General features: G+C 37.1%; 1 protein-coding gene across 7 annotated transcripts in view; it reads left to right on the top strand.

Annotated features, from left to right (window-relative positions):
* Positions 1-18,436, top strand: part of RPS6KC1 (ribosomal protein S6 kinase C1) — a 171,823-nt gene that overhangs the window by 117,954 nt on the left and 35,433 nt on the right. For all 7 annotated transcript variants that reach the window (XM_045983238.1, XM_045983236.1, XM_045983237.1 and 4 more), the window contains 2 exons: positions 11,447-11,494; positions 12,722-12,854. In XM_045983238.1, coding sequence (XP_045839194.1) covers positions 11,447-11,494; positions 12,722-12,854 — 181 coding nt within the window. The remainder of the gene's footprint in view (positions 1-11,446; positions 11,495-12,721; positions 12,855-18,436) is intronic.

Here is an 18,436-nt window from a genome sequence, read left to right as displayed (position 1 = left end):
ATTAAAACATCTTAGCTCTTATATTTCATTGTATATTAGCTCTTATATTTCATATTTCAAAAATCTCATATTTATTCATTGTATGCTTATTTTGAGTAGAATTATGGGTGACTTTAAATATGACTAACCCACCACCCTCCCCTCCTTTTAAGAGAAAAAGTCACATTTACTTAATTTTCTTAAGTCAATTCCATTAAGAGAAGTATTTCCTTTGTCTTTTTGTTCAGCCACTAGAGTCCCTTTGACCTTGGGTACATATTCTAAGAGGTGACTGACGGTTCATGATGTTCTGTATTTTCTGGTAGCTTGCCTGTTGCCTGCCTCTGGGTTCGTCATCCCCCTTATGCTGACTTAGGCAGTATTAGGCAGTCTCTTATCTTCAGGCTTTGATGCATATGTTCTGAAGGTGGCCACAGTGACTTTGGGTAGCAGCAGATGGTAAACCTTCAGGCTGCCACCGGCTATACTGGTGGTAAGTTGGAAAGTTAACGTTTGATGAAGAATCAGTAGTGCATATGAAAGAGCTTTCACTGCTGAAATATCTTTTAATTAAAAAATTAGCATACTAAAACCTTTGCAAATGTCTGGGCATTTAAAGAAATCTAAAGTTAGTTGTTTTCTTATAGAGAAATGAGTTATTTACCAGCTTAGTTGTGTTGCTTGCATTTCCTAATGTGGTTCTTTTCTCCCTTTTCCTGCCCCAATTTGCCTGTAGTTAAAGCCAAACTGAAATAGGTGTTTTTAGGAGTTAAATGTGTTCCTATAAACACTTAAGTATATTTTGAATTATGGTATTTTGGATTTTAACAGTGAGAAATGTGAATCTTCGGTACTATCTCCATACAATCCTAGCAGATTTGGTTTTCCCACCGTTGAGATTTCTAGGTTACACAGAAGCCTCAAGAACTCAGTCTACCTCAAAAAGATATTTCAGTGTGTTCTGATTGGTTGGTGATTTTTTTGACTTTGCCATCAGTCCACAAAGCAAAATCTTTTTTGGATCTGTTTGTTCACTTACTTCATGATAATGTGCCACGTTGAAAGTTCTAGCACAGTTAAATCACTGGTAAGACCCGTAAGGATTTGTTTGTTTTCCTTAAATCTTAGGGTTACCTTTTATGCTTTGTTAAACATAGATCCTTTAGAGCAGTAAAATAAAAACATTCTGTAGACCAAAGTTATAAGTATCCATGTCAAATTTTACCCTTCATGTTGGGATTCTCGTCAGTGAAATACTTCTGTGAGCATATAACCATCAAGAGCAGATTGGGTTAATGGTGTAGCATGAGAGAAGTCCTTCTACACGGTCTCTTCATGTTGATGCTCTTGACACTGCAACTTCTGACGGACAAAAGCTGTAGGTTCAACATCTTTTGCTTTTGGAGTTGCTGGACAGTGGTACAAGGAACGTTGCTAGCCTTCTGGTATCAAGGAAAGAGAAAGTTAGGGCCCAGTGTGGGGAGTTGTTGGTATTAAAGGTCACCTAGGACTATTCCTTGTTTTGGGTAGTTGGAATTTTATGAGCTCTCTCATGAGAAAAAGGTGTGGAATTAAGTAAGAGTGGAAATACAGTTTGAATATTATGAAATGAGATGGGTTTTTAGCAGTAAATATAAATAACTTAGTTATCATCCCATGGTATTGGTGAGAGTGGGGGAGAAGCAAAGATTTAGTGCTCTGGGTTTGTTGCTTAAAACCATTTCTGCAGAAGAGTAACGTTATTAGTTCCTGTAATGCTGCCAAGATGAGTTCAGTTAATAACTTAATGGTTAAGTTCTTTTTTTAACAGAATACAGTGAGTATAATCTTATCTATCTGAAACTCTGTCGAGAAAAGCTGTCTAATTTGCAGAATTGGGCTTCTGTATTTTCTCTGGCTTCTTTATTATGTTGATCCCATTCTTTGCTGTTATGTTTATTTATGTCTGAATTCCCAGTAGTATGACTTGCATAACTGAAGTCCATTCAGATTACATCTAGCAAACATGAGTAGTGCTGTGATATCATTAAGGAAAAGGCTGGGTTTATCCAATGTGACGACGACCTCTGTAGACTTTTTTTTTTTTTTAACTTGTATTAATTGTTCCAGAGTCCTGTGAAGTACTTGGCATCAAATTAGAGATAGATGTTCCCTCAAATTACTCATGTTGTCTTTCTATTTTTTTTATTTTTTATTTTTTTTTCCCATTTTATTTATTTTTTTCAGCGTAACAGTATTCATTGTTTTTGCACAACACCCAGTGCTCCATGCAAAACGTGCCCTCCCCATTACCCACCACCTGTTCCCCCAACCTCCCACCCCTGACCCTTCAAAACCCTCAGGTTGTTTTCCAGAGTTCATAGTCTCTTATGGTTCGCCTCCCCTTCCAAATTTTTTTTTTTTAATAAACATATAATGTATTTTTATCCCCAGGGGTACAGGTCTGTGAATCGCCAGGTTTACACACTTCACAGCACTCACGATAGCACATACCCTCCCCAATGTCCATAGCCCCCTCCCCCTCTAGTTGTCTTTCTTTTTAAAGGAATCGGAGCTAAAGTTATTTTTAGAGACTTACATACTTTGGATGTCAGCATTTAAATTAAACATGTACTGATGCCTGGGTGGCTCAGTTGGTTAAGCAGCTGCCTTCGGCTCAGGTCATGATCCCAGGATCAGGGTCCTGGGATCGAGTCTTACATCGAGATCCTTGCTTGGTGGGGAGCTGGTCTTCTCTCTCTCCCTCTGCCTGCCACTCTGCCTGCTTGCGCCGCTCTCTCTCTGTCTGTTAAAAAAAAGAAAAGAAAAAGTTTCAAGAGTGACACTTAATCCTCACCAGAGGGAAGTCTTTGCTTTTCATTACAAGGACAGTATAGTGTCTTTAGAGTAGCATCTCTCCCTTTTCTCCAAATTTATCCTTCATATTTTTTTTTAAAGATTTATTTATTTGACAGATAGAGATTACAAATAGGCAGAGAGGCAGGCAGAGAGAGAGAGAGGAGGAAGCAGGCTCCCCGCTAAGCAGAGAGCCCGATGCGGGGCTCGATCCCAGGACCCTGGGATCATGACCTGAGCTGAAGGCAGAGGCTTTAACCCTCTGAGCCACCCAGGCGCCCCTATCCTTCATATGTTTAAAAGAAATCATCATTTGATGCCTTTCATATACTTCCCCACCCCTCCTGTCTTCCCTAAAGTACCTAGTTAAGTATCAGGCTTCCTTATTCTATCACCAGAAAAAAACCCAGCCTACCATCAGTTGGCGTTTTTCCTGCCACCTTTAGGAAGAAGAGTGGGCAAGTCTCATTGTGCTGGTAGAATTGAAGAATAGATGAGGCTGATTCTTAAGGGATAAGTTGTCTGCTTTTTCCCTCCAGTTAGAGCCAGTCATTCTATATATTACTACGGGCAAAGATGGAATAATCTCTTCTGTTGGACCATATGCTAATAGAGTGCTGATAACTGAGTGTGAAAAATGAAAGGGAGAAATACATTAATTGTGTTCTCTCAATAAGGTATGCTATCTAAGGTAATTATTTCATGACAGTTTTAGTTATAGTACTTGTTTTATCATGAAATAAAAGATGGTTTTAGGAGCCTTTTATTGGAAAGACAATTGTTTCAAATTAGTACCAAATTAGATTTTTGTCTTTATAAAGGTGAGCAAACCCATGAGCAGTTTTTAAATTGATGTGTTCTAGTCCACAAATGAACAAATTCTGTTTGAGGGTTAAAGAAGCTATTATTTTGTCCTTTATGCTGACAGCTTCATTACAGACTAGCCTACTGTTGGCATTAAAAAAATGTTTGGCTCCTTATGATCTTTGTGCGTGCAACGATAATATTAATGCAGTGCCATAGCTCTGTTCATTAAGAAATGACTTTAAATGAGGTTGAAGCGTGTAAATTTGGAAAGATACAGATGTTAAATGCAGTCATTTCTTTTTGTATACAGCTGTATGGCTAATAATTTCCAAGTGGCTAAAGCTCTTGTTAGCAGGAGTGCTGGTGTGTTAAGAATGGCTCTATAAATAACTTTAAGAACTGAAGTTGAAGGTGCTTCTTTTAAAGACTATTGTTAACTAAACATTATTGCCAAGCAGATGGAAAGCATTCACCAGCCTGATGTTTTTAGGTCTAATTATATTATCACCAGCCCTGTACGGCTCAGTTGAAGAGGTGTATCCAGAGGCCAATTTATAATCATTTAGCCAACACCTGTTTGGGAGAAATTGACAGTCAAAGGGCACATTTAAAAAAAAATCACATATGTTCTTGTGTTTATTGCCTCAATGTGAACATTGTCTAGTTGCAAACAAACTTGGTAGGAGAAGAAAGTAAATGTAAATAGAGCAGTACTTCCAAACCATGTTTATCCATCTTAATTTGGCCTTTTTATCTGATCCACTTCATGCTTCATGGCTAAGTAAGATCAACAAAGAGATATCACTCCTAATTTATGTAGGTATATTCTGGTAAGCCAACTAAGAGGTTTCTGTTAGGAAGAAGAAATTCTTTCCTTTGTACATCCTCTGTGCCTTTTACCTGGTGAAGTGTTTTCTATTTCATATAGATGTATCTTATTTAAGTAGGACTGGCATTCTGGTGAGTGGCTTAAAAGTGTCACAACTTGATATGAAAAATGAAGATTTAAGGAGCACTACTTTTCTTCACAGGCTCAATTGAGGTTCATTGAACCCTCTTTTTCAGAGAGAGGGCTGAAGTGCCTCTTTTTGCACAGACGATATGTTAATTTAAATCTCAAGGTTCACGTTCTTTGAATGTGTTTCCATGCTTTGGAAGTTCAACATTGGTGATGAATATAGCTCAAAAGGAAATTATGGGGAGAATAGATCTATTCTATCTGAAAGTAGTTTGAACCTGATGATCCTATTAACTCTTTCATTTTAGTGTTTTACCTTCTGTTGGCATACTTTTCTGTTGAAAGATTTATATAAGTTATCTCCATTTTCTTATCACCCGTTATTAATGCAGAGCGGGCTAGCTTTGATTGCAGTAGTTCACAGCATAATACAGTACTGGAAGTTACCAACAATTTCCTGACTGCCTTCAGCAGTAATGGATTCTCGGTCCTCCTTCCTGGCTTCTCTTCATGGTTTAGGACAGATGATAACTGTCATTTAAGTATTCTCTTTCCCTGACACCTGAACCATTTTATATTTTCTGGTTTTCTTGGTACTTTTCTCCCTCCACTTTGATTTGTTGTCTTATATACCCTTGATATTACAGCTATGTATAATTTTCAAATTCAAACATAAATACAGCTTAACAGTTACAGAGAAAGAACCCTGGAGCCAGACTGCTGGGGTTTAAAGTTCTAAAGGGTTTAAAGGGGACAGATTAACAGTTTTATGTTTGTTTCCTCATCTATAAAATTGGTGAATAAAAATATACCAACTTCTCAAAAATTATTTGACAAAATTCAGCATCCATTTATGATAAAAAAACAACAACAACAAACTTCTCAACAAACTCGGTATAGAGGGAAAGTACCTCAACATGATAAAGGTTGTGTCTGACAAGAACCCAAAGCTGGGGGCACCTGATGGCTCAGTGGGTTAAGCCTCTGCCTTCGGCTCAGGTCATGGTCTCAGGGTCCTGGGATCGAGCCCCGCATCGGACTCTCTGGTCAGCAATGATCCTGCTTCCCCCTCTCTCTGCCTGCCTCTCTGCCTACTTGTGATCTCTCTCTCTGTCAAATAAATAATTAAAATCTTAAAAAAAAAAAAAAAAAACCACCCCAAAGAGCTGCCCTCTACTCAGTGGTGAAAAGCTGAGAGCTTTTCCTCTAAGGGCACAAAAAAGACAAGTATGTCCACTCTTAACCATTTTAATTCAACATACTACTAGATGGCCACAGTAATCAGACAAGAAAAAGAAATTAAAGGCATCAAAATTGATAAAGAAGAAGTAAAAATCATTATTTGCAGATAGCATCATATTGCATATAGGAAATGCTAGTGACTCCACCAAGAAACTATTAGAACTAATAAATGAATTTAGTAAAGTTGCAGGATACAAAATCAGTATACAGAAGTCTGTTGTGTTTTTATACATTAATAACCAGCTAGCAGAATGAGAGATTGAGAAAACAGTCTCATTTGCAGTTGCATCAAAAGGAGTAAAATACCTATGGATAAATTTAACCAAAGAACTGAAAGATCTGTACTCTGAAAACTGTAAGACATTGATGAAAGAGATTGGAGATGACACAAATAAATGGAAAGATAGATACCTTCGTGGCCATGGATTACAAGAATTAATATTGTTAAAATGTCTGTACTATCCAAGGAAATCTATAGTTTCAATTCAGTCCTTATGCAAATACCAATAGTATATTTCACAGAAGTAGAACAAATAATTATAAAGTGTGTATGGAATCCCAGAAGACCCTAATCAAAGAAATCTTGAGAAAGAAGAACAAAACTGGAGGTATAACAATCCCATATTTCAAACTATTACTTCCAAGCTCTTATAATCAAAACGGTACAGTACTGGCACAAAAATAGACAATCATTAGAACAACAGTTCAATAGGACACCATAGAGAGCCCAGAAATAAACTCATGTTTATATGGTCCATGAATCCATGACAAAGGAAGCAAGAACATGCAATGGGGAAAAGAATCTATTTAATAAATGGTGTTGGGAAAACTGGACATTACATGCAAAAGAATGAAACGGGACCACTTTCTTATACCATACATGAAAATAAACTCAAAATGGATTAAAGACCTAAGTGTAAGACCTGAAACCATAAAACTCATAAAAGAAAATGTAGGTAGCAAATTCTTGGACATCAGCCTTAGCAATATTTTTTTGGATCTGTCTCCTCAGGCAATGGAAACAAAAGTAAAAATAAACTAATGGGACAACATAAAACTAAAAACTCAAGCACGAGAAGGGGACCATGAATAAAATGAAAAGGCAGCCTACTGAATAGAAGAAGATATTTATAAATGATACATCTGATTATGGGGTTAATATCCATAATACATAAGGAACTCATACAACTGAACACTGAAAAAAAAATTCTGATTAAGAAATGGGAGAGGACCCGAATAGACATATTCCCCAAGATGTACAGGGGGCCAACAGACATAAGAAAACATGCTCAGTGGTACTTCTCATCATAAAAGTGGAAATCAAAATGACAAGAAGTATCCCCTCATACCAGTTAGAATGGCTAATATCCAAGAGATAAGAAATACGAAGTGTTGGTGAGCATGTGGAGAAAAAGGAACACTGATGAGCTGTTGTGGAAATGTAAATTGGTACATCTACTGTGGAAAACAGCATGGAGGTTCCTCAAAAAATTAAAAATAGAAATACCATTCAATCCAGTAATTCCATTGCTGGGTATTTACCTGAAGAAAAGGGAAACACTGAGAGATTAACATGTACCCTGTATGTTTATTGCAACATTATTTATGATAACCAAGATATGGGGGCAACCTTAGTGTCTGTCTATAGATGAATGGATAAAGAAAATGTGCTGCATATAAACAATGGACTATTACTCAGCCACAAAAAGGATGAAATCTTGCCACTCATGACAACATGGATGGATCTAATATGCTATAAATAATATGAAATAAATCAAATAGAGAAAGACAAATACCATTTGATTACACTTGTATGTGGAATCTAAAAAACAAAACAAATGAACAAACAAAAAAATAACAGACTCCTAATTACAGAGATACAAACTTGTGGTTGCCAGAGAGAAGGTATGATTGAGGTGGAGGGGGATATAGGCAAAATAGGTGAAGGGAACTAAGACATACAGACTTCCGGTTATAAAATAAATTATAGGAATTAAAAGGACAGCGTAGAGAATATAGTTAATATTGTAATAACTTTGTATGGTGACATATGGTAACTACACTTGGTGTAGTAAGCATTTCATAGTGTTCATGATTGTTGAATCACTATGTTGTGTGCCTGAAACTAATATAATCTTGTGTAAGTTATATTTTAATTAAAAAAAAAAGCCAGTCACAAAAGGAAAAAAATATATGCATACTTACCTCATTATATGATTTAATTCTTTGAAACCCAGCATTGTGCCAGATATAAAGTAATCACAACATTGGAGGTATGGTTTCATGTTTTTAGATGTTATCTTGATGGAGAATGTCAAATATAAGTGTTTAGTTCTGACTTACTTCTAAGCTCTATTCACATATTGACATGTGTCTTCTAAACATTTACACCTCAATTTGTTCACATGTGTTTATTGAATACTTACCATGGGAGAGGGATGTGTTATATGTTGGAAAAAATATAGTTTCTGCCCTGTATTAATTTTCTATTACTGTCATAACAAATGACCACAAACTTAGCATCTTAAAACAACTAAATGTATTATGTCAAATTTCTTTTAGTTTAGTTTTTTTTTTTTTTAGATTTTTAAAAAAAATTCAAGTTAGTTAACATAGTGCATTATTAGTTTCAGGGGTAGAATTCAGTGATTGATCAGTTACATTTAACACCCAGTGCTCATTACATCATGTTCATCACCTGTTACCTCCTCCGCTCACCCTCTTCCCCTCTGGCAACCCTCAGTTTGTTCCATATAGTTAAGAGTCTCTTATGGTTTGCCTCCCTCTCTGTTTTTTTGTTATTTTATTTTTCCTTTCCTTCCCCTATGTTCATCAGTTTTGTTTCTTAAATTACACGTCTGAGTGAAGTCATATGATACTTGTCTTTCTCTGACTATGTCAAAGTTCTCTGGACCAGAGGTCTGACATGGGTCACCTTGGGCTACAATCAAGGTGCTGGCAGGGCTGTGTTCCTTACTGGAGGGTCTGGAAAAAAATCCACTTCCAAGTTCATTCAGGTTGTAGGTTGAATTCTTTGTAGTTGTAGGACTAAACTCTTCCTTACTATCAGCCAAGACTGGTCTTTGCTTCTAGAAGCTGTCTGCTACTTCTCATGCTTTCCTATGAGGTCCCAGAGGCCCATCCCCAGCGCTGACATGTGGGTGTCCATATCTTAGCTCCAGCAGCTGTGTATCCCTCTCATCCTTCAAATCTGTCTGATTTCCCCTTCTGCCATATCATTTCTGTGCTTCCACTTCTGGCCAGAGATAGTTCTCTGCTTTTCAGGGTTCATAGGATTTGATTGAGCCTACTCAGATAATCCAACATAATCTGTTTTAAGGTCTGTACCTTAATTACATCTGCAAAGTCCTTTTTTGCCAGGAACATAACATATTCATAGGTTCTGGAGATTAAGGTATGAACATCCTTGGTGACCATTATTCTGCCTCCAATATACCCATGAAAAACTTGAAGTCTGGTTGGGAAATAGGCACGTGAACAAAAAAATCAAATGGAAGGGGTTGGTACTGTATACAGTGGGAGAACAAAGAACGGAGAGAATCAGTGTTACTTGTGCTGAATATGGATGGATGAGTACGTGTTTGATAAGGGGCAGAGGTTGAGGGTGGGGTGGGGTGGGGGGAGGGGAACATGTCAGGAGAAGCAGCAGTAACGGCCATAGCAGTAATAGTAACAGTGGCTATCCCAAACACTTTTATAAAAGTGACTTCACTGAAATTCTCACAAATGATACTGTTACTATCTGCCATTATAGCTTCTGCAGATGAAGTTTTAATGTCTTCACTTTTAGAGTACAAAGGGCAGAATTATGGTATCAGGTAGTTGAGAGAATTAACATTGATGGCTAAAGTATAGTACATGGTGGGTAAACCGTACAGGGTAGGTAGAAATACTTAGCTAGTAGACTTGGTCACTGGTTATGAAGGTAGGGGGCAGGGGAAATTCATAGTGACTGAGGGAGCTTTTTGGTGGTGGTGGTGTTACATGGTTGGTGGTGTTACTCAGTACTGTAGGAAGAGAAACAGGGTTTGGTTTTATTTCTAGTGGGGATAGGGCTTTGACAAGAGGAAGGGGTGAGTTCAGAAGGAATCTGTGCGAATATTCAGTTGAATTTAAATGGAGACTTACATAGTGTAGGTCAGATACTTATTAAGGAAGTTCAAAGATGAGGTGGTCACCATCGCTTCAAATTCATCATGTCTAACATGGTATTTACTGTCTTCTCCTCAGGCTGGTCCCCCATCTTCTCACCATTCTTTCATTTTCCCAAGCTTGACATCTTTTTTTCATCCTTGACTCTCAGCTTTCTGGAGAGGAACCCCAAAGCCCTCCTTACAATGTTTGTAGGTGTTTTTGATGTAAATACTTTGGACATGGCCCATTGCAGATAATGGCTGCTTTTGTGCTGCTGTGGCAGAGATGAAGAGCTCCAGCAGAGACCACGTAGGCCAGCAAAGCCAAAAATCTTTACTGTCTGGATCTCTATAGAAAAAGTTTGCCAACTTCTGCTATCGTGTCTCCAAAATAATAAAATAATAACATGGTAGAATAATTATCTCTAGTCATTCCTTCTATCCATCAAGATGGGCTGGGGGAAGACGTAGTCCGAGGGCAGTGTGTGGGATCATGCATGGTCTTGTAATTTTTTGCACTTGGCTTTTTTTTTCTGAATGAGAGGAGTGGTGTGATGTAACTTAGGTTTTTAAAAGAAAACACTGGCTGCTATTTAGAGACTAGACCATAGAGCAGCAAATAAGGAAGCAGAGAAATCTGTTGGGAGGCCATTGTTATAATCCAGGTAAATCTTTGAATCAGGGTAATAGCTCTGGAATTGAGTTCACATTTTGGATACATTTTGAACATAGAGCTGACAGGATTTGCTGCTGGAAAAAGAGGAGCTAGGATGAGTCTTGGATGAAGAAGAAGTACCAAAAGGGGGTCTTAAGTTGGAGCGTGAGTTATTGAGATCACATTATACCACGTTGCTACATAAGGGATTTTAAGAAGAAAATTGAGACTTTAGCAATGTCTGTAAATTTTTTTTTTTACTTCTTCTTAGCCGTATATGTTCCATGAGGAAAAATTCTTTGTGTAAAATATTTTTTCCTTTTAAGCAATGTATTTCATTTTTAAAAAAGATTTTATTTATTTGAGAGAGAGAGAGAACACACACACAAGCAGGGAGGGGAGAGGCTGAGGCAGAGGGAGAGGGAGAAGCAGACTCCCTACTGAGCAGGGAGCCAACATGGGGCTCGATCCTAGGACCCTGAGATCATGACCTGAGCCGAAGGCAGATGCTTAACCAACTGAGCCACCTAGGTGCCCCCTAAGCAATATATTTTAAAACAAATCTGGGAAAACATAGAAATATTTCTAAAATACGGAATTTTTAGAAAAGGAAACTATGATAAAACCTTAGATAAGCCTGTTAATCCTGTGATTTAGTGGCTTAAAAAAAACAAAACAAAACACCTATTCAGAAATTAATTTTTGTGGAGTCAGTTCTGGCATTTATCCCCAAACCCTTTAAGTATAGTTTCAAAAACTTACAAGTCAGTGTTTCATTGTACTGTGAATAAATTATTACTCATGTCTTTTATGTAGGTTTTACTTGTAATGGACACAAGGACAGAACAGACATTCATTTTAAAAGTAAGTAGAATTTCTATGTTTAATGAATTTAAGCATTTATCTTCAAATTATGCTTCTGAAAGAAAAAAAAAATAATATTTTTTCCTGGGTGTTTGGGTGTTATATTTGGGTGTTATATTTGTGGTGATCTATATTTATTTTACTTTCTGTTCTTTATCACAGTTGATAAATATAGCATATATTTAAAAAGTTGTAGGTTATAGAGTATGGAGATAATAGTTTGAATAAGTTGAAGACTCATCTCCTGCTATGTAAATATGTAGTGTGTACTTTAAACACATCTCTAATACATTTTGTATAATTTGTGAAGATCGCACACAACTGTATCTTTGATTATGATGATATCCTAAAGAGCTGAAATTTTGCCTGTAAGTCTCTGTTTCTGGTATTTGGGAAAGTTATCTACATCCTTGGTCCTCTCTCTCTCTCTCTTTTTTTTTAACTATATTCAATTTTATTTCTTTGTATAACAATTTCTAACTAAATGAACAAGGAGAGAAAAAACCCTGGATTTGTAATTTCAAAATTGAAATGGATTGTGACAGTACATCTTCTAAAATATCCTAATTTAATAATTTCCGTAGCATCTAGAAATAATTTCAGATGAGTTTTATATTTCTTTTTCAGATATTTTTTCTTTCACTAACCGCGTGGCAATAAGTCACATTGACATATACTGAAATGAATTTCTTTGCACGTCTACTTTATCACTGCATTTCCCTGGATCTTTAAACCAGGCTTTGACACCAGATGCTACACACACCTTGTTCCTTTGGAGAAACTTGGTCTTTATACTTTTTTGACATTAAATTTTCAAATCACCTGTTTAATCTAGGAATACCTTTTGTGTCTCAGAAATTTGAATCATCTCACAGTGTCTACTGCTTTAAAGGTAGAGATAGATAATATATGTAAAATAAAACTTAAGAAAAGGTCACAGAGAAATAACTGTGTGTCATCCTGATGACTTAGTTTGAGAGCATCTCTAATAAAAACACTGACCCACGTAATTGATTTTAATGGCAGCTTTGTGGCATCTTCCGTTCTCTGGATTCACGCCAGATGCCATCAGCAGAGCCTCCAGGGACTGAGGGGCATAGAGCAGCAGATGAGTGGTTTCTCTGAAGCCCAGAGTAACTCGGATAGATTAGTTTGGTTGATAAACACAGAGCACAGCAGGCTCCAAAGGCAACTGAGGGTACAACTGACCTTTTTGTTCTCTGTCAGGGTCTAAGGAAAAGCAGTGAATACAGCAGGAACAGAAAGACCATCATCCCCCGCTGCGTGCCCAACATGGTGTGTCTGCACAAGTACATCATTTCTGAGGAGTCCGTGTTTCTTGTGCTGCAGCACGCGGAAGGTTAGTTTGTGGTTTAAAATTGTTTACGGAGCGAAGAGGGTCATCTCCTTAGTTTTTCAGTATCTGTAATGTCCTTTTTTTTACTTCTGTCATTGCATGGGCAGATAAAACATACGAAACCCATGTAAGAAACATTCTTCTTTCCTCCGCTCTCTTTGAGTTGTCAGGGAAAATGACAACCCCAGGTGAACAGGAGGTTTCATTTGAACTACAGTAACATTCTTAGATACACATAACTTCTTACTTTCTCCTAGAATTGAGCTACTGTGATGAGCGCATTAAGGTGCATGTGTGCTAAAAAGCTAGGTTTTATTTTAGGGATTTTATTTGTTCTCTTGTTCTCTGCTAAAAGGATACATTAATGTTAGATGACGAAAATAAAAAGCATCCCCTGAAGAATTAATTAATTACCTCCTTTTTTAGAATGCAAGGGTATTTGCTTAACATTTGACATTACCTAGTTATTCTGATCTGGGTTTTTACGAATACAGCCATTGGCATCACATATGGGTACAAAGCAGAGGCATGGTGCTCTGCCTTCAAACTATTTATGAAATTTCAGCTCATGGTAGAGGGAACAGGTGGCAAAAAGGTACTATGTTTTGATTTGTTTTTGCCCTTTAACACCTGAATTTAAATAAATAGTCTTTTATTTAGAATGACTGAATACAGCATATAAATATAAATCCACATAATGAATATAAGCTTTTGGCCTTAAGAGATATTTTTAAAATAGTGAAAAAATTTAAATTATTTCTCATGTTTCACGGAGGTGTTATTTTTATTTTTACATTACTGAGAATAAAGAACTGTTGTATTTTACTAATAGGCATGACATTTGAATTTAATGCATTTTTCCCAGGAAAATGAGTCATTGCTTTGTGGAATGAGGTCTTTATGATAACTAATGCAAGATTTTTGACGGGGGCAATAAACTATTAATATTGTTTATTATGAAGTACAGCACAAGATAACTACAGATGGAGGGAAGACCTCCATATGTAGTATTTAATAGGAAATTCAGAAGGGGCTCCATGGTCTCTCAGGTATTAAGAGAGTTAATTGCGTGTGTGAATTGGATAACTAATTCACCTTTGTTCAGACATTATAGACAGCTTTTATCTGAGGATACCAGTGCATTACAGACATTATTGAATTAGAGGTCATGTCATCTGATAGCGAAATACAGCCACCTCTGGTGTGGAACAAAATAACTTGCGTAGTAATAATCCATAATAATTTAGAACAAGGTCAGTAGGATGAATGTAATTATAGTCAATATTCTATTACCCAGTGTGGATTATTCATGTTGGAGATTATCTGTGGCAGATTTTTGATTCTAGTTTGCCTCTGCCTTTTGCATCTTCTTCCTGCTCCTTCGCTTCCTTCTCCAGGACACACTTCAGTTTTTCTTCTGCCATCTTCTCACTGTCTCTGATACCCCTTAAAGGTGATATTTCAACTGATTTTACTTTAATTCTGAGAAAATCTTTATAATCTCTTTGAAAGCCATATGTCTAGATTTAGATTATCTTTACCAAGCTTCTTTTCCTTTATTGTTGGCCTCAGCTGGCTTTGAATGGCTACATGATTTTGAATTTCTCTTGGATTATTTAAACTCGGTGGGGGAGGATCTCTTTTTGACTGTTGATTTCAGGTGTCTGCTGTTTGATTTTAAGATTTTATAACACAAAGATATTATATGACAGTGCAAGTAGGAACTGTACATTGATTTAATATTCAGCAAATTTATTGAGCATGTATTATGTGCTAGACTCTCTCTTTGGTGAACAAGATAGGAAGAGAGCTTGCCCCTTTGAAACTTACATTCTTGTGATGAGTTTTCAAACAGAAAACCAAAAGCATGATAATACTGACGAATAATAGGGAGTGCACTGATCTCTAACACAGTGAGCTTTAAAAAAATGAACACCCGGGGAACTACTTTAGGTGAGGTAGTCAAGGAAGCCTGTTCCAAAAAGGCAACATTTAAGAGGAGTTTTGAATGACAAAAGAAATAACCATTTGGATGAAATAGGGAAGCACATTCTAGGTACAGGCATCAATGTAAGAAACCAAAGGCAAAAACAGTATCTGATGAATAAGAAAGGAGATCATTTGGCTGGAGTGTAGTAGGTGAGGGCAGTCATGATATATGAGGCTCTTGAAATAGGCAGGAGTCTTGTACTGCGGGGAAAGGACTTTGGCTTTTATTCAAGTGCACTGGGAAACCAGTGGATATCTAAAGCAGTGGCGAGATCTGATTTACGTTTTAAGAAAGATTGCTCTGGCTTTTGTGTAGGGAATGGATTAGAAAAGGCAAGGAATAGTAAACAGTCAGTGTATGGTCTAGACAAGAGGTGATGATGGCATGGCTTTCTGGAGTTCTAGACGCTATGCTTTGAGGGTAGGCCCTGGGATCTGTGGTAGATTCTAAGTTAGGGAGAGAAGAATATAGGTGACTTTTTTGGCTTTACCTTGAGCAATCAGGTGAACTGTGTGATGGGTGGTATGCTGTGTTTTACATAGTGGTGTTTGTTACCTCTGTGAATTAAAGGTCGTGCATATATCATACACACATTGCTTTTGTATGTGTAAATAGCTGTTCCTAAAAATCAGTGTTGAACAGTTGTTTTCTCTTTTATGAATGCTTGAATATTTATGGTGTGCGACTTTAGCTTCCATGTGCTTACAGGACTGTTCAAGATTCAGGTGAATCTCTTGGACTCATTTTCCTTCCACTTTTAATTCATTTAGTCAGAAATATATTGGTGCTTACTGGCATACAGGCTCAGTTCTAACACGGCAGTGAACAAAACTGATGAAGACTTTGCCCACTTGGAGCTTAGCATCGAGAGGCAGAACCAACAATAAGCAAATACATGTCAGGTGGAGATAAGTTCTATGGTGAAAGTTAAATAAAAGAAGGGGAAAGGGGATGCTGAAGGGGTGAGGTGGGAGTTACTGTTTTATCTAGAATGGTCACTTCATTAAGAAAGGGATGTTTAGCCAGTGGCCTGAAGGAAGTGAGGGGGGGAGCATTGTGGATATGTGAGGGAATAATATCTCAGCAAGGGAGAACAATTAGACTTGGAGCCAAGAGTGTGCTTGGCATATAAGAAATAGCAAGATTACTGTGGCTGGAGCAGAATGCGAAGAGCTTGGAGGTAGGGAGGCAGGTGGGAAGATCCTCTGTGGTCTTAATAGGCCACTTTAGGAACTTGACTTTTTTTATTTTTTTAGCACGAACATGGAGGGAGGGATTCAGGGGCAGAGGGAGAGAGAGAATCTCAAGTAGACTCCATACCCCAGTGTGGAGCCCAATACGGGGCTTGGTCTCACAACCCCAAGATCATGACCTGAGCCAGAATCAAGAGTCAGACCCTTAACTGACTGAGCCACTCAGGTGCTCCAAGAACTTGGTTTTTCTTCTGACTAGATAGGAGGTGGTTGAGGGATATTGAGCAAAGGAATGACAAGATAGGAATCACTCTGGCTGCTTTGTGGAAAATGTAGTCTAGGAGGGCAAAGGCAAAAGCAGGAGACCAGTATGGACATTTTTGCAGCAATCCAGGTGAAAATAATTGTGGCTTGCACAAAGTGTTAGTGGTAGAGGTGGTGAGAAGTGCTCATTAGAATCTGAATCTGTTTTGAAGATAGAACTGACATGATACTGCTTTAACATGCCTGCAAGGTTTTCGGCTCACAGAACTGAAAGAATGGAATTCCCATTTACTAAGACGGGGAAAGCTATGGGAGGGGTGGATTTAGAGGAAAAAATCAGGGATTCAGTTTTGGACTTGTGAGTATGAGATGCTTCTGAAATGTCCGGGTGGCATTGAGTAGGCATTTGAATATACCAGGCAGGATTTTAGGAGAGAGATTGAAAATGTTTATTGTTCCTATTAATGAATTCCTTATTTTAACTCTGGAGAAAAAAAGGTGAGAAAATAATTGTATTTAGTCCAGGCCACATGCGTTATTAAAACTTTGAGTTCCTAAGAATTAGGGATTATGTCATTTTCATCATCTGTATCCCAGCATTTAGGAGAATACTTGGTCCATAGAAGATGCTCAGTGTGTAATTGCCTGAAACAGAGTAGGTCAGAGAAAAGGTGAAATGCCTAGGTCGGAAGGAACGCCTGCAAGTGTGGGTACATCAGATAGGCAGGGGGTGGGAAAGAGTTTTGCGCCAAGTCACTTGGGGACTTGAGGGGTGAAATGATTCTCTTTTTATTAACTAGTTTTTTCAAAAAAATTTATGAAACTAATATATAAAGCAATATTTTTGAACTGCATATAGAAGTATATGAAGTAAAAATAAAAATTCTTCCTTCCTAGTCACTTTAATGCCCAGTTCCACTCTCTAGAAATAGGGGGAAATTTCCAATGTGTATAAACACATACTTCCCTCCTGTCTGGTTAAATAAAATGGATCTTACAAATTGTTCGACGGCTTGTTTTCTTCCCCATCTTAACAATGTACCTTTGACAGCTTTCCTTGTCAGTACATATAGGTCTGCCTTGAGACCAGTGTAGTGATTAGAAACAAGGATTCTAGAGCCAGACAACATTAGTTTGTGTGACCTTGGGCAAGATGTTTAATGTTTTTGTGCCTCCATTTCCTTATCTGTAAAATAGGGATGATAATCGTCTACCTCATACAGTTGATGGGAGGATTAAGTAGTTGATATATGTAAAGCACTTAGTGCCTGGCACCTGGTAAACTGTGTGTATTTCCAAATGTTGCTGTTTTGAATAAAGAATATTTGGTTGGACTGACACTATAATTTATTCAACTCCTCCCTTATTAATTGGTGTTTAAATTGTTTCTAGTACTTTTTCCTGAATATCTTTGTGTATTTTTGTTTTCTTTTTTGAGAACTATTTATAGCATGAATTTCTTGACGTAGAATTGCTGATTCAAAAAATGATTTTGATCATTGTTCCAACAGTATTTTATTGTACATATTAAAGTCAAGTCCTAATTCTGGTCAAGTAAATTTAACAAATATTCTTTGCAGTCTTTCAGAAAACCAATAAATTAAAATTTAATAAGAGTTTTTATTGAACTTTATGAATTGCTGATTTCATTAGCTTAAAATAGCTAATATCTCTAAGTTTTATATGCTTCAGTGAGGCTTATAAAGGTGTCATTCATATTTCTGAAGTGTTAAAAATTGTAAATATGATAGGTATTTTCTACTTATATTTTGAGATTCAGCAACAATGGGTTTTTTTTAAAGGATAAGGTTTTTAATGTTACAATTATACTGTTGACATTTGTGGTTTGTCTGTTAGGCCTGATCTTAATTTGATAGAAAGTAAAACACACTCAGCTTTTGTGGGTGAGAAATTTCAAAGGAAATTACATGTTCTTATTATTTTTGTGATTTTCATGATTTGTCATTGAAAAAAAGTATGGGATAGGACCAAATTTTGTTTCCATAATTCCATATCAAACATTAAATTTAACTGGGCACCCAGCAAAGAATGGAGAAGGCTAAAACAGTTTCATTCATTTTTGAAAAATGCAGAGTTTTTATAATTCATTCCAGGGTACTTGTTTAGGTTAGGGACAA

The sequence above is a fragment of the Meles meles genome, chromosome 17 (genome assembly GCF_922984935.1).
Source record: "Meles meles chromosome 17, mMelMel3.1 paternal haplotype, whole genome shotgun sequence".
In the NCBI taxonomy this organism is placed as follows: domain Eukaryota; kingdom Metazoa; phylum Chordata; class Mammalia; order Carnivora; family Mustelidae; genus Meles; species Meles meles.
Note: the sequence above shows the minus strand (reverse complement) of the source record. Positions and strands in the feature narration are given on the sequence as shown.